We start from the raw sequence: 13,362 nt of genomic DNA, 5'->3' as shown, positions 1-13,362 counted from the left end.
GTAATAGGCCAACTCCAAGACAGCTAGAAGAATATATGCTCCTATCTATTTACAAAACAAGATTAGTTATGTTACTTTTGTATTCTAATTACATCAAAAGCAGAGATTTTTTTTAAGTGGAATTTTCTTTAGTTATGTTACTTTTGTATTCTTTTTTTTTTTTAAAGGATTACTTTGTATTCTAATTACATCAAAAGCAGAGATTTATTTTTAAGTAGAATTTTCTTATAATAGTAAATAAAAACATGTGTCTCAAAAAATAATAATATTCCAATTATATCCTTGTATTTCCCTATTTTTAGTGTTCCTCACGGTAAAAATTTAGAGTTCTTCACAGTAAACAAACACAAAATAGCTATTTTACTATCTCAACTATTATTAAACATTCAAATCACTTCTTTTAAATCTGTAACAAATAGACTTAGCTTAGCCAGAATCAAGGTTCTGTGCGGATTTTTAAACCGAGAAAAACATAATAAAAGTCTCAGGTTCTATACGATTTCCCGTGTAAAAATTTATCAAAGCTCTTTTTGGTATAAAAAAATAATCAATACTTTATACTTATGACTTGAAATATAACAAATTTTGAAAAGACTGTAAAATTTTAATGCAAGAAGATATGTTTTCCTTCTTTGCAAAGTCCATAGTTTACCAATTCTTATACGCTTTTAATTTTAAGAAAATGCTAACTTGTGCCATAATTTTAATAGTCTGTCAACAAAATAAAAACTATAATGAAACAGCAGATCTGTAAGCTATAGGGTCACTATCCACCTACACCGAGTCACTTACAAAAGGGGGACAAGAACAATCCCAGCAACAAAAAAATACTCCACATAAAGGAATGTCATGTAAAACCTACAATCTGCAAGGGATGTAAGAGGGGCACAAAAAAATATCCCACGTACAACACATCCATCCTAACATCATTTATGTACAGATTATAATCTTTATCGAGAACAAAGGAGAACACCTAAAAATGTGCAGATTCATGTTAATCACTGAACCAATTTGATGAATTCTGGCGTGAATACAAATGAGGAGAACCACCTGGAAAACCTGGTGGAACATTTTCAGATCCAGATTGGGCACTATGCTCAGAAGTTGTACTTCTATCAACTATAGGATGTTCAGGGCCCAAAGAATTCGTCTTAACATGGTTTAATTCATCGAGACGAGGTGCATATCGTTGCATAGCTGGTGTACTCATCTGCATAGCTGGTGTATTCATCATGTAAGGCAATTCAGATCCTGAACCACATACTGAATAAGTAGATCCCATTTGACTATAAGCAGGACCACGACCAGATAGATAACTACTACTCATAGGATCAGGCATTGGCACCCTGGGAGGGCGAATATAATCAGCACCCATGACATAGGGTCTTGGAACCCCCAGAGGCTGAATAACATCCTCCGTGAGATAGGGTCTTGGAAGCCCCGGAGGGTAAATATCATCACCCCTGAGATGAGGTCTATATCCAAGGCTACTAGTGCCGTCTCCGAGATGCCCACTATTGTGTTCCTGTAAATCTGCCAACCCGTAATCAGGAAGGGGATCGGCAACATTTGGCCAATTGTGGGTCCCATCATAGGCTTGTCCAAACTCCACCCGTGAGGAAGAGAGGGGCTCCAGATGCCTATAGCTATCATCAACAATGGAAGACTGGGGCTCCAGAGGCATATGACCATTATTACCAACCTCATTATCTGAGAGCTCCATATCTGATCCAGACTGTGGAGTGGAGATACCATTTATATCTTGTCTTATAGCTGGTAAGGTCACAGCTGGTCCTCTACCATCATTTTCCTCTGTACGTTTCCTTTTCCATGAGGTGTTCTCAGCATTAATCGTCAAATAATCCTGTCTCTCTTGACTCACTCGAAAAACATTTCCATGAGATGAGCCTTCCATCTGTCCTATCATAAATGAGCTATCTTGATCACTAGTTGACTTCAAGAAATCATGATCCAGCATGCGATCCAGCATGGTATCATCAAAATAGTTATCATCCATACTATGACTGGCAGATGATTTTTCCTTATCGAAGCTTTCCATTCTCGATACATCTCGCTCTCTGAACAGGTGACCATGCTCCTGGGCTATGAGCTTATGCTTATCAGCCCAGTCTGGATGGCTCCAAAGGTAGAGTGGGGGTGGCTTTACATTCCATTGCTCCATTTGCTTGTCATTAGAATCAACTGATCCGGGTAGATAAAACGACTGGGGACAAACAGAGACCAGGAACAAGGAAAACATAAAGACAGCAGTCAGTACACCAAAGAGCGGGTGACAATCAAAATATAGTATTATTTTACCTTGCCAGATAAAAACCTCTCATCCTCCCAGACAAGAACATATCGCGACCGTTTTCTATCCAGCCTACATAATAAGGAAGCAAACATGAAAAGCAGGAAGAAAAAATAACTCTGAAACAAAAAAGTGACAATTCTCCATTGATCTTGGAAGGCTTGGGAGGAGGGAAAAACCAGTTAACTCTCATCCTTAAAAAAAAAAATGAAGGGACAAGAAAAAGGACAATACCTCTCTGTCTCTGGTGGTACTATAAGAATCAGGAGCTTAGGCTCAAACTCTAAAGCCTTGTCTATAAACTTGTTAGCCAGAGCTGCTTTAAGTCCAAAGGGGGGATTTAGGCCCATGATCTGTTAAAGAAGCGGCCAATAAAAATAATGAAATCAAAAGTATGTGAATTGACCATCTGGGATATGCATGCACATCTCAACCATGAAATTGACAAATTCTTACCAACTGTGACCCTAAAGGCAACTCCTTTCGCTGGACAGTCAGCCAATCTCTCATCTCAAAATTAAAATCATTCTGTAAACAAATCAAAACAACATCCTGGTAAATAGATAAAGAAAAATAACAAGATAACCATAGGCTGAAGTCTTTAACATAGTCTATACTCTTCACCATTCGTGAAAATTGGTTGAAACCACCAAACAAAAATCATCACGCTCATAACATAAACAAGCCTGAAAACGTTCTTCTTAAGCCTGATACTTCACAATGGAGATTAGTAAGAAATTTCATACATCCCATTCATTACTACCACTGTCCCTAAATATAAGACCTTCTTTTCTTTGTTCCTTTTTACAAGACCCCTTGATAATTTTCAACTTCATTAATTATTTCTTTACTAACATACCTCTAATTATGTTGCATCTTTTTCTACAATGTGTAATAAATACTCTAAAGAAAACATTAACTGATTCTCTCTCTTGAAGAATAAACATGTAAAAGCAATACCAATTGTCAACAAATTTAATATCATAATTCACAACCAACTTTCTTAATACCCGTAATTTACTCAAGGGAGTCATATATTGAGAGACAAGAGGTAGCATTACCAAACATCATTTATTTAAACCCTCAAAACAATTTCGAACATTGTGAAGGGAAGGCTTTGGGGGTTCATTTTTCTTCATAATACAAAACTCTCATCATTTGGGAGAAATCAAAAATTGTATTGGAGGAGAGTTTTGGAAGGTTTTGGAGGGTTCACATGAATTCTTCAAAATCAATCTATCTTGTTATAATATTGTTAAAATAAAATATATATTAATCATAAGCATTAATTTATCATTTTTTTTAAAAACACTTTCAATTTTTTTAGAAGATTTCTCCATTTTCCCCTAGATTTCTCACCCCCAAAGCCCTCCCTCCCCTCCCCTTCAAACTCTCAAACAAAGCCTAAGGCTCTGTTTGCGAGTTTGGAGGGGGAGGGGAGGGCTTTAAATAAAAGCAAGGAGGAAAGAGAAATGGCAGTTATGAAGAAACACAAAATCCCCTCAAAATGGGGAACTCAAAAATTGTATTGAAAGAAGGTTTTGGTGGGTTTCGAAGGGTTTAGATAAATTCTTCAAATCTAATCTACCTTGTTATAATACACAAAATAAGAAATATATTAATGATAAACATTCATTTATCATTCTCTACAAAAACACCCTCTCAAGATGTGGAAAATTTCTCTATTTTCCCCCCCTACTCTCCTCCCCCTAACTTGACCTTCCCCTCCCCTCCAAACTGACAAAGAAAGCCTAAAAGGACGTTCACTTTAGATCCACAACCAGAAAGCATGTCAACATGTCATGTTGCTAGACAAATCTAGTTCATCAAATTCTTCGTAGGCAATGACTGACTAACCAAATTTACATGCAATAAGTCATTCTTCATCTGGAGACTTCATAAGATGTTCATTATTCATTGATGCATGGTTAACTGAACCATGTGAACCAACTCAGTTTATTAGTTTGGTAAACCAGACCATTTTTCACAAAAACCGGTTTGGGAGTGTAAACCGGTACCAAACCAGTTCGGACTTGATTCAAAACCGGTTGCTTGCTTGCTCCACCCCTAAAGTTAATTAACCATGCTGTCAACAAGTTTCTGTTTCTGGTCAATGAAATACATAGCTTAAAGAAATTGCACTTAGTTTCTACATCACTAGATGACGATGAGTTTTAATTTCAGATTGGGATCGTGCAGAGTAACCGAAAGAGGAAGCATGAGAAGCTGGTAGACTGTAGTACTATTTTTGGAAACTCGGTATCCATTCCAAGGATCGACTAATCCCGGGGACCAATTCCACCGTCCATTAGTGGGGAGCCCATTTAAAGCCAGAGCAAAGTTCTGTATGGACTACCTCATAAATTGGTGTGGGGAGGATTTGAACCTGGGGCCTTGAGAGGAGCACACTAGGTCCCAAACCTACTCTACCAGAGACTGTAGTACTAGTTTCACTCTTTAAAATATGCGGGGGGAAAAACCCACCGAGTTGGATTCTGCTTCTGAGGTGGTGGAGATTGAGAAGTGGGAGAAAAAACAGAGCCAAGTGATTTCAACTTCAGTCTATGAAGCGCTGCCTCGCTGAACAAGAAAAGGAATATGGCGTCATCATCAAAAGTAAAACCGATTACTAAATCTAATCAGAAAACGGTACTTGTTTTTGTTTATGGGCTTAAAACGGGACTTCACTTTTATTTAAAAATGGCTCGGGCTTTTAAAATGGAGCAGTATGGTTATTGCGTTAGATAAGGGTACTCGGTTTTTTTTAACACCCCTAAATTCATTATCAATGTATAGGAGCAAAATAATTACTTCAAAAAATGAAAAGCAAGGAATATCAGGCACTCGGCATTACCAAACCAAAAGCATATGCGATATAAACAGACAAGTAAGCACCATAGTTATATGTTACCAAATCATACAGAGGAGAAGCAACCAAAAATACAGAGAACAAATTACTGAAAAACAGAAACACGGGAAGCCTATCAAAAACCTCTACCAACTTGTCAAAGATGTAAGCAGTAATACATGACACACATAACAATTTCAACATTTAAAAACAGTTGTGAAAGTGTATTCACCTTTGTCGGAAGTAAATCGAAGTTTTTGTATAAGCAACTCTTCCCAGTCTCTTCAAGCTTTTTCTTCATAAGTCTGCTAAAATCATTAGCACCACAGCAGAAGTCCACAATCTGACCATGAGTAGCTATCCCCAGTCAGGTAATCCACATTCAAATTTAGAAGTAAATTAACAATGTTCAGGATGGTTATCCACCAGACAGTAATAGTATATCATAATTTCTTAAGAAAAAACTGAATGATTGTTGTGCAGAAATGGCAAAGAAAGAAAATACACAAGGACCTGGGAACATTTATAATTCTTAATCATAGAAAAAACTTAAAGGCAAATTGCAGGTCAATATCAGTATTTACCATATCATTATTCTGAACATACCAATGGAGTTTATCCACAATCTGCAAATGTCAACCAATTTTTAATCAGGCAATTGATGGATATAATGAGACAGCCTAGACAATATCGAAGAATCTTTCAAATAAATAACACTGCAAGAAGCTACATTGTCAACTGTGTTACTATGCAACTATTACTTATGAAAATACTACTGTTAAAATAGTTTGAAAGATACACATGCTATGAACCCATGATTATAGAAAATTAAACACCTTAGAAAAACCTTACACTATGTAGCTTATCATACAAAGTATTTTAAAAACTTCAGGCATAACACAAATAACCCGACTTCAACCTATTAACTTATTCAAGGTCAGACAATATCATTTCCCTAGCTTTTTCAATCATAAGAAAAATTTATAGAGGTCATTGCTAAGCTAAATAAACCTCTACATATAAAGCATAAGTTCACCCATATGGGTCAAAAATCATAATTTTGGTTCTTAACAGATTCCCTAACACAAAACCATATCAGTACCTCTAACAATTAAAATTTCAGCGCTTAATAAAATTGAGTTTACAAGATAGTAATGCTAACACCTAAAATTTAAATCCAACAAATCTCAAAAGGATAACAAAAGCCAAAAGCATCATAATTACTGTCAATGTATTTTCCTTTACCACAGCATCAGCTTAACTATTTCTACTTATTCATGACACATGCATCGCATAGAAATCTACAGTTCATATTCAAGGGATATCCTGGATTAATAATACTGTTCAATGAAAAATGAGAGCATTAAAGCTAGTCTTTATATCTTCTCAAGACAGCAATACCCAATGATATAGAAAGAAGTAAACAGTTACAATAAGGAAAAGATATCAAGAATACAGAAATCTGACAATAATTGAAATTATAATGTGAGAATTAATACCCCTTCCAGCTTTTCCACTTGTGTAAAATGGCGACCAAATGATGTGTAGCGATTACCATATAGAACAGGTGCAAGATATACCTTCAACTTGTCCTGCAGTAATTCACTCGATAAAGTTATGATAACAGAATTGAATTATTTCTTTATGTTTAAACTTGCATTATGGTGTATGAGTGAAAGAAGGGAAAAAAATTAGGAGATGGATATTAGATATGTAATAAAACATGTGAATATACTGCCTCACATATTGGATCAGGCCTATTTTCATGGACATTCACAGCAACCCACCGCTAGGGATACAGTGTTTTCTGACCATTTTTTAGGATAATTGTGATGGTTTCCCCTCTTTTCCCACCAGAATGATATCATAGAGTATTTGAAACCTTTGTTCAGCCATTTATTAAAAACCCATTGCCCACCGACCCACTACTCTCTCCTCTGTTTCAGCACAAACTCCCCTCAGACCCACTGCTGGCACACTCATTGCTCTGCTCACACTTAGGGTGTGTTTGGATGAAGGGTTTAGGAGGGGAGGGTTTACTTTTTATTTTTAAATTACGAACACTAGGAAATGTTTTTTAAAAAGTTAACATATTTACATGATAAACAATCATATAATTCTTCAATCACACTTAATTTATTTTAGAAAAACATGTTATATAGTCCGTAATTTAGAAAAGAAAAGTATACCCTTCCTTCCCTTCCCCTCCTAAACCTTCAATCCAAACATACCCTTAGAGTTAAATTTCTAAGATTCCAGCATACATTTTTCCCTTTATGTTCCATGACTTTTTTAGTTGTTGATGTTTGTTAAGCTTAAAAGGCAAGTCCATGCCTTTACTTTTGCTTACTTTTTGACCTTTGGGCATTTATATATCTATAGTTTAAATTGCCTAACCGATGTGTATAATATTTAGTATAGAAGCGATCCTGCTATATAGCAGTTCTATCTAGGATTGATAACTCTAGCTAAGGAAGCAAATCATATTGTAAGACATGCTAACGAGGTCTGATTATTAGACACTTATAACCAAAATCCCTATATTAATTTTTCAAAAACAGTAAAGTACCTTCCACTTAAATAACCGGTTCATAACATCGGGACCACAAACAGCTTCTGCATCCCGAATGCTATGTCCTTCATCCAGCATCCTTAAAGCCGTTCGAACAGCCTATATATACAAGAAATAACAAAAACTCAATGAATTCCACAATTCCAAAATATAAAACTATCGAGTAATGTGTGTGTGTGTGTGTATAGGAAGATACGCACCTCAACTGAACCTTCCAACTTTCCCATTGTAATAGTCTTCTCCACAACATTTTTTAGCGAGTGAGTGTGAGTAGAAACAAATTTATGTTCTTTTATGACAGACTCCAGAGTAATTGATGAAGAAGCTTCTTTAACCAAAGCCAACAACCTACATGAGAAGAAAGTATCTTAAGAATAATACCATAACCTTAAGGACAGCTTGAGTTTCACACAAGAATCCAATATAATTTCATCATAGTGCTACTCTTCAAAAAGACCTAAGAAAAAGAACCAACAACAGTAACAGCACAAAAATAAGCAAGTCAGATAAGAAATTCACCTCCTCTCTGAATCTGCATCTAATTGGGGTGGTGCACTGCTCAGCTTTTTAGGACGCTTAACAGACAGAGTGTTATCAGCTACATTATTAACATGATTGCCGGAATTAATTTGCTTCGAACCCTTCTGGTAGTGAGAATAAAGTTGCAAACCCAGTGAGGGCTGGTTTTCCTCATGGTCAGACTTTTCTGCTTCCTTTAAAGTTGGCCTCTTATTTTCATTCAAAAGCCTTCTTGATGCTTCATTTGCTTTCTTTCTAGGGATGTTTGATCCCAAAATCTTTCCAGGATTCTCGATACCAACTTTCCCGAAGGACATTTTACCAGAAAGTTTAGGCAATGTAGCACTAGTTCTTTTCACATGTAAATCATCTAACTTAGCATTGTTGTTGTTTATAACTTCTTTGGTTGCAGGCTTTGCCTTCTGTTTAACATAGGGGAATTTTATATGATCTCTTATAGGAGTTCCGAGTTCATCATCTATCTCATGTTTTCTGTTTTAAGGAATGGAATAAGATGTTACTAGATGTTAAGGCAAAATTTGGAGAACAAAAGACTTGCATACTATCACACTTACAAGCAATAAATAAGAATGCGATTGTTTGGCAAAAGATCTTCCCAAGCCCTGGCTACAATGCCTTCTTCCACTATGTCTTCAAAAGCAACCTTTCTGATAAAAGCAAATTGAGAATCAGGCCTCCAGACACTTACAAATAGCATCATCATATGAAGACAGGAAACATAGGAAAAAAAGGGTAAAATAACCTTGGCAAACATTTGCGATGATATGACTTAGGACAACGCCTGCAAACAGCGAAGTGTAACTCATGCTCGTTCTTGTTTTCCATTTCTTTACAGATGCGGCAATAATGAGCAGGACAAGTGAAAGGTTCCCCCTTAGCTATATTTGTTACTAGTTCTGTTGGAGCATCACTAATCACCAGGTGAAGTAACTTCGCAACACATTGTGGATGATAAAAGAAGCCACAGGTTGCAGAAGCACATTTGAAGACCTGAAGGAGAAATTCCAAACGATATTTAAGAAAAAGCTATTAATGACAACTATCTTAGAATGGATTCAAAATATCTTTTGGGCTCCGTTTGGGAGGTCAAGTGAAGTTGTTCTTGTTTGGATGCAAGGTAGGTGATGCGAAAAGTGGTTTTCTTCCTAACAAACGTAATTCTGGCATGTTTGGTTAGTTTGCATCGGAGTTTATTTGTCTACAAATCTCAGATTGACTAAATGTGATAATAAATATCTTGGTTTGAAAATTTTATGCTGATTTTAAATCAAACTATTTTTGGAGTAAAAACATCCAAACATTAATCACTTCACTTCAAACTTCAATTTTTATCAAATCAATTTTACAAAATCAGTTCACATGAGTGTGCCAGAAGTGGCATTCCATACAGCGAGAAGAAAATATATATGAAACCAAGTCATCAACAAAGAGAAGCACGTTATTTACATGTAGTTATATTATACCTCAGCACCAGCAAATTTATCAGAACAGCCTAGTTCCCCACATGCAAAGCACTGGTGTTTATTATGTTCACAATTCTTACAATAGAAATTTTGGATCTCCTGCAAAAAAAATACACAAGCAATCAATTTTTTACATAATTATACAATGAAAAATAAAATGGAAAACAAATAAAAGAAATGTAAAGAGAATAAAATTAGCTGACCTCAACTTCCTTTCGGCTAAATCCAAGAGAGGCACAAGAAGATTCTTCACCATCCTCCTCATTAGCATGAAATGACCTCATGCACTTTCCCTCACAACTGCATTAATCATTTTATAACATGTATTTTGAAAAAGAAAGAATCAACTACTACTCTAAAATAAAAAAGACAAGCAATAATGTCTCCAATACTCCTGAAATCATGCACAGTTGCATAAATGTACAGGAGAGAATCAAATTGAATTAAATTAACCATCCACACCACAAAATTTCGTACCACAAAAGCTCACCACCATTGTCACAAAACGAACAAACGGAATCAAATAACTCATCCTCTTCATCTGACTCTTCCTCGGCAACAGTTTCATCAATTGCATCATTGTCAATATCATCAGCTATTATAAATCCAGGTCGGGCTAGCTCTTTAACTTCCTGGAATCAATGAATAACGCTTTCAAAAAAACATCACAAAATATATATGACATCAATTAAAGGAAGCAAAGAAAGAAAATATATCAGAATAATATTCTTCAAGGAAAACTAAATATCTGACAAACCTCGTCAGAAAGTTTCTTAATGCTCATCCTATCTTTGTCTTCCATAACCATGAGCAAAAGCTGTTAAAATCAATCAATCAATTCATTGTCATTGAAGTGAAACAGAAATGTGAAGAAGATGAAGAGAAAAGAAATTAAATGTTTTTTCTTAAAATAAAAAGAAATGAAAACTTTAAGTTTAAAGAAATCACACTTAAATCTTATTAGACAGCAAAAGGGCAGGTCAATGGATAACTAGATCCCTATAACAAAGCAAAAGAGATAGTAAATCTAATACAACTGAAGTGAAAAAAATGAGAAGAAGGTAGACCGACATACAAGGAAAAAAAAGGATAGAATTGTAAGATAAACAGAGAGATGAATAAACTACCACTACATAACAGTGTATAATAGAACAGTATTTGAGATCACGCATCTTGCCTAGCTGAATATGAGATGAAAACAATATTGTACGTATCTCCAAAGAAAGAAGAATACAATTGCTTAAATTTTGAATTATTCATTAGGATTACTTTTTAAAAATTTTGTTAATTAGGATTTTCTGATTAGGACTATGCATAACAGAATCCTTATCATTACTGGTTTGATTGGGCTCTGTTCATTATTTGTAGCCTTTAGAAGGCAGACGGGGGTATTAGAATAAACAAGCAAAACATCATATTTAGGAAAATCTATGTTATTCTAGAAGGGGATCTGTCAAGGATAGGCCTGCTTCTTGCTTTCAACATAGGTCAAAAGAAATATTCTTTCTACTGCGTCTAGGTATGTGATTTGATCCCATGCGAAGGTTCATAACAGAAAACCACTTCATGAATGTCATATTCTTGACCTTGAAATCTTACACAGGCGTCAATTAATTCAAATGAAATCATGTAATCCCCGTCAAATATAAATGGAATTCCTACAAGTCAGTCTGATATAGGCTACATCGACGGTTATGGCTGAGGGTATCTTAATATACTTGTGATATGAGAATGGATATGACAATTTTCTACAAAGTGGGGATAGAGATCATGCAAAGTACAAAAGAATATTTAACAAGTTACATTTATATTTATATAGATAAAATTACTGTATAACTCATAATCATCCTAAAGTCTAAGTTGTCAAACCTAGAAAGCAGTGGAGGGGTGACTGATATTCTAAAATATTTAATCCTGCTTTACCTCTTCCTAAACCTTTTACCAAAACTCATCAAAAGGTGTGTGATTAAGCTTAATCCTGCTTACCTAAACGTAAAAAATTGGCCTAAGAACATCAACAGATTAAACTAGGAGGATGTAAAACTATCATACAATTAATTTAATCATAATTTCCTTGTATGATAGCTGATGTAAAACTAGGAGGATTTAATTAACGTGCTTCTCTTTGTTGATGACTTGGTTCATATATATTAAATAACGTTTAATTAAATCCTCCTAGTTTTACATCAGCTATCATACAAGGAAATTATGATTAATGCAAGACATAAGTTACGATCTCAAGGCAATTAATTTAATGATACAAAAATATTCAAACCATATTTTGAATCAATAATTCCCAAAAGGATGCTTCAAGTGAGAGAAAGAGAAAAATCAAAAGCTAACTTCCAAGATTACAACACATTTGAGAAGGTTTGTACCTTGGACTTTGCCAAGACAGCATCCCTTGTGGCAGCTTCACCCATTAAACCCATATGGTTTAACAAATCATTGTGCGAAGGCTTAACTTCATAATGGCTGCAAAAAAAATAAATTAAAAAACGTCATAACATGTACTACTTCCACAGCAATCATGACAGAAAGAAGTCCAGAACTCGCTGTAGCACCGACACCTCTGATCAAATGCATGTAAGATGTCTGACACGACACTGACACCTCTGATCAAAGGCGTGTGAGATGTCTGACACGACAGTGACACCTCTGATCAAAGGCGTGTGAGATGTCTGACACGACAGTGACACCTCTGATCAAAGGCGTGAAAGATGTCTGACACGACACTGACACCTCTGATCAAAGGTGTGTTCGATGTCTGACACACGATACCGACACATGTGGTTACGTTCAAATAATTCATTTTCTCAAATTATTACCAGTATCGACGTGTCAATGTCGTGTCCGGTGTATGTGTCAGTGCTTCATGGCCAAAACTACTCAAATTACCTAAAATCCTTATTCTTACTCAAGTTATCCCACACAGACTTCCCCAACGCCTCCGGATTCTTCCTTACATAATGCATAAAATAAACCGTAATCAAAACACTCCTAACAATCTCCTCATAACTCTTCCTCGGCTTCTGGAGCTTAATCCATCTCTTATCCTTCGCCAACACCGATATCTCCGGCTTCACATTTGAAAGATCAAATCTCCAAGCTACAACTTGCATAAAAATCTTCTGCAAACCATTATCCGCATTCCCGTGTAAAAACACCTTCTCCTTTTTCCCTTCAACACTCTCAGACTCACTCCATTGAATCGGTAAAATTGAAAAAGTTACTGGTGCATCTTTATCATCTACAAAATGGTAATTAGAGACTGATAACGGTTGCGTATCGGCTTCATCGTCGGAAGATGCCATAAACCCTAATTTCTTAAAACCCTAACTGCTCAAATCATAAACTGCAGAAAAAATGAATAAAGATTAAATTTAAATGGATAAATGTAAGGGGTGTTATGTTATATAATCAAATAAGAAAGATTGAAATTGAAATTGAAATTGAAAATGGACGGAGATTCTTACTGTTAGGGTGGCCGGTAACGAACTCCGGTAGGCGGTGATGAACGACGGTTGCGTTGATATGAGTGAAGCTCGAACGTGTGTTGTGTGTATATGATGATGGATACAACGGTACGTTTGCATTTTGTTTATTTATGTCATGTTATGATGATATC

General features: G+C 35.6%; 1 protein-coding gene across 2 annotated transcripts; it reads right to left on the bottom strand.

Annotated features, from left to right (window-relative positions):
• Positions 1-672: 672 nt before the first annotated feature.
• On the bottom strand, positions 673-13,344 carry LOC11437997 (protein ENHANCED DOWNY MILDEW 2). 2 transcript variants are annotated; one of them, XM_003600147.4, is made up of 19 exons: positions 13,211-13,344; positions 12,633-13,089; positions 12,113-12,209; positions 10,492-10,551; positions 10,212-10,366; positions 9,938-10,034; positions 9,735-9,833; positions 9,014-9,261; positions 8,826-8,918; positions 8,251-8,742; positions 7,932-8,079; positions 7,729-7,830; positions 6,659-6,751; positions 5,744-5,785; positions 5,392-5,502; positions 2,768-2,839; positions 2,546-2,664; positions 2,320-2,383; positions 673-2,224 (listed from the first exon to the last, which is right to left on the bottom strand). In XM_003600147.4, the coding sequence occupies exons 2-19, from the start codon at positions 13,046-13,048 to the stop codon at positions 995-997; spliced, it is 3,738 nt and encodes a 1,245-aa protein (XP_003600195.2). In that variant the 5' UTR covers positions 13,049-13,089; positions 13,211-13,344; the 3' UTR covers positions 673-994. The 2 variants fall into 2 exon arrangements, with proteins under 2 accessions (XP_003600195.2, XP_039687119.1); XM_039831185.1 differs by lacking the exon at positions 13,211-13,344 and having other exon boundaries at positions 12,563-12,700.
• Between the last annotated feature and the right edge of the window lie 18 nt (positions 13,345-13,362).

This window comes from Medicago truncatula, chromosome 3, assembly GCF_003473485.1.
Source record: "Medicago truncatula cultivar Jemalong A17 chromosome 3, MtrunA17r5.0-ANR, whole genome shotgun sequence".
Classification (NCBI taxonomy): domain Eukaryota; kingdom Viridiplantae; phylum Streptophyta; class Magnoliopsida; order Fabales; family Fabaceae; genus Medicago; species Medicago truncatula.
The sequence above is the reverse complement of the archived record's forward strand: the minus strand, read 5'-3'. Positions and strand labels throughout refer to the sequence as shown.

What these genes read in the sequence shown, in the direction of transcription:
- LOC11437997 (XM_003600147.4), bottom strand. Translation starts at nt 13,048, where the DNA reads ATGGCATCTTCCGACGATGAAGCCGATACGCAACCGTTATCAGTCTCT. An exon ending in AGTTGGAAGGTTCAGTTGAG is followed by an intron (nt 7,831 to 7,931) that starts GTGCGTATCTTC and finishes TTGTATATATAG; the next exon opens with GCTGTTCGAACGGCTTTAAG. An exon ending in ATGTTCAGAATAATGATATG is followed by an intron (nt 5,503 to 5,743) that starts GTAAATACTGAT and finishes ACTCATGGTCAG; the next exon opens with ATTGTGGACTTCTGCTGTGG.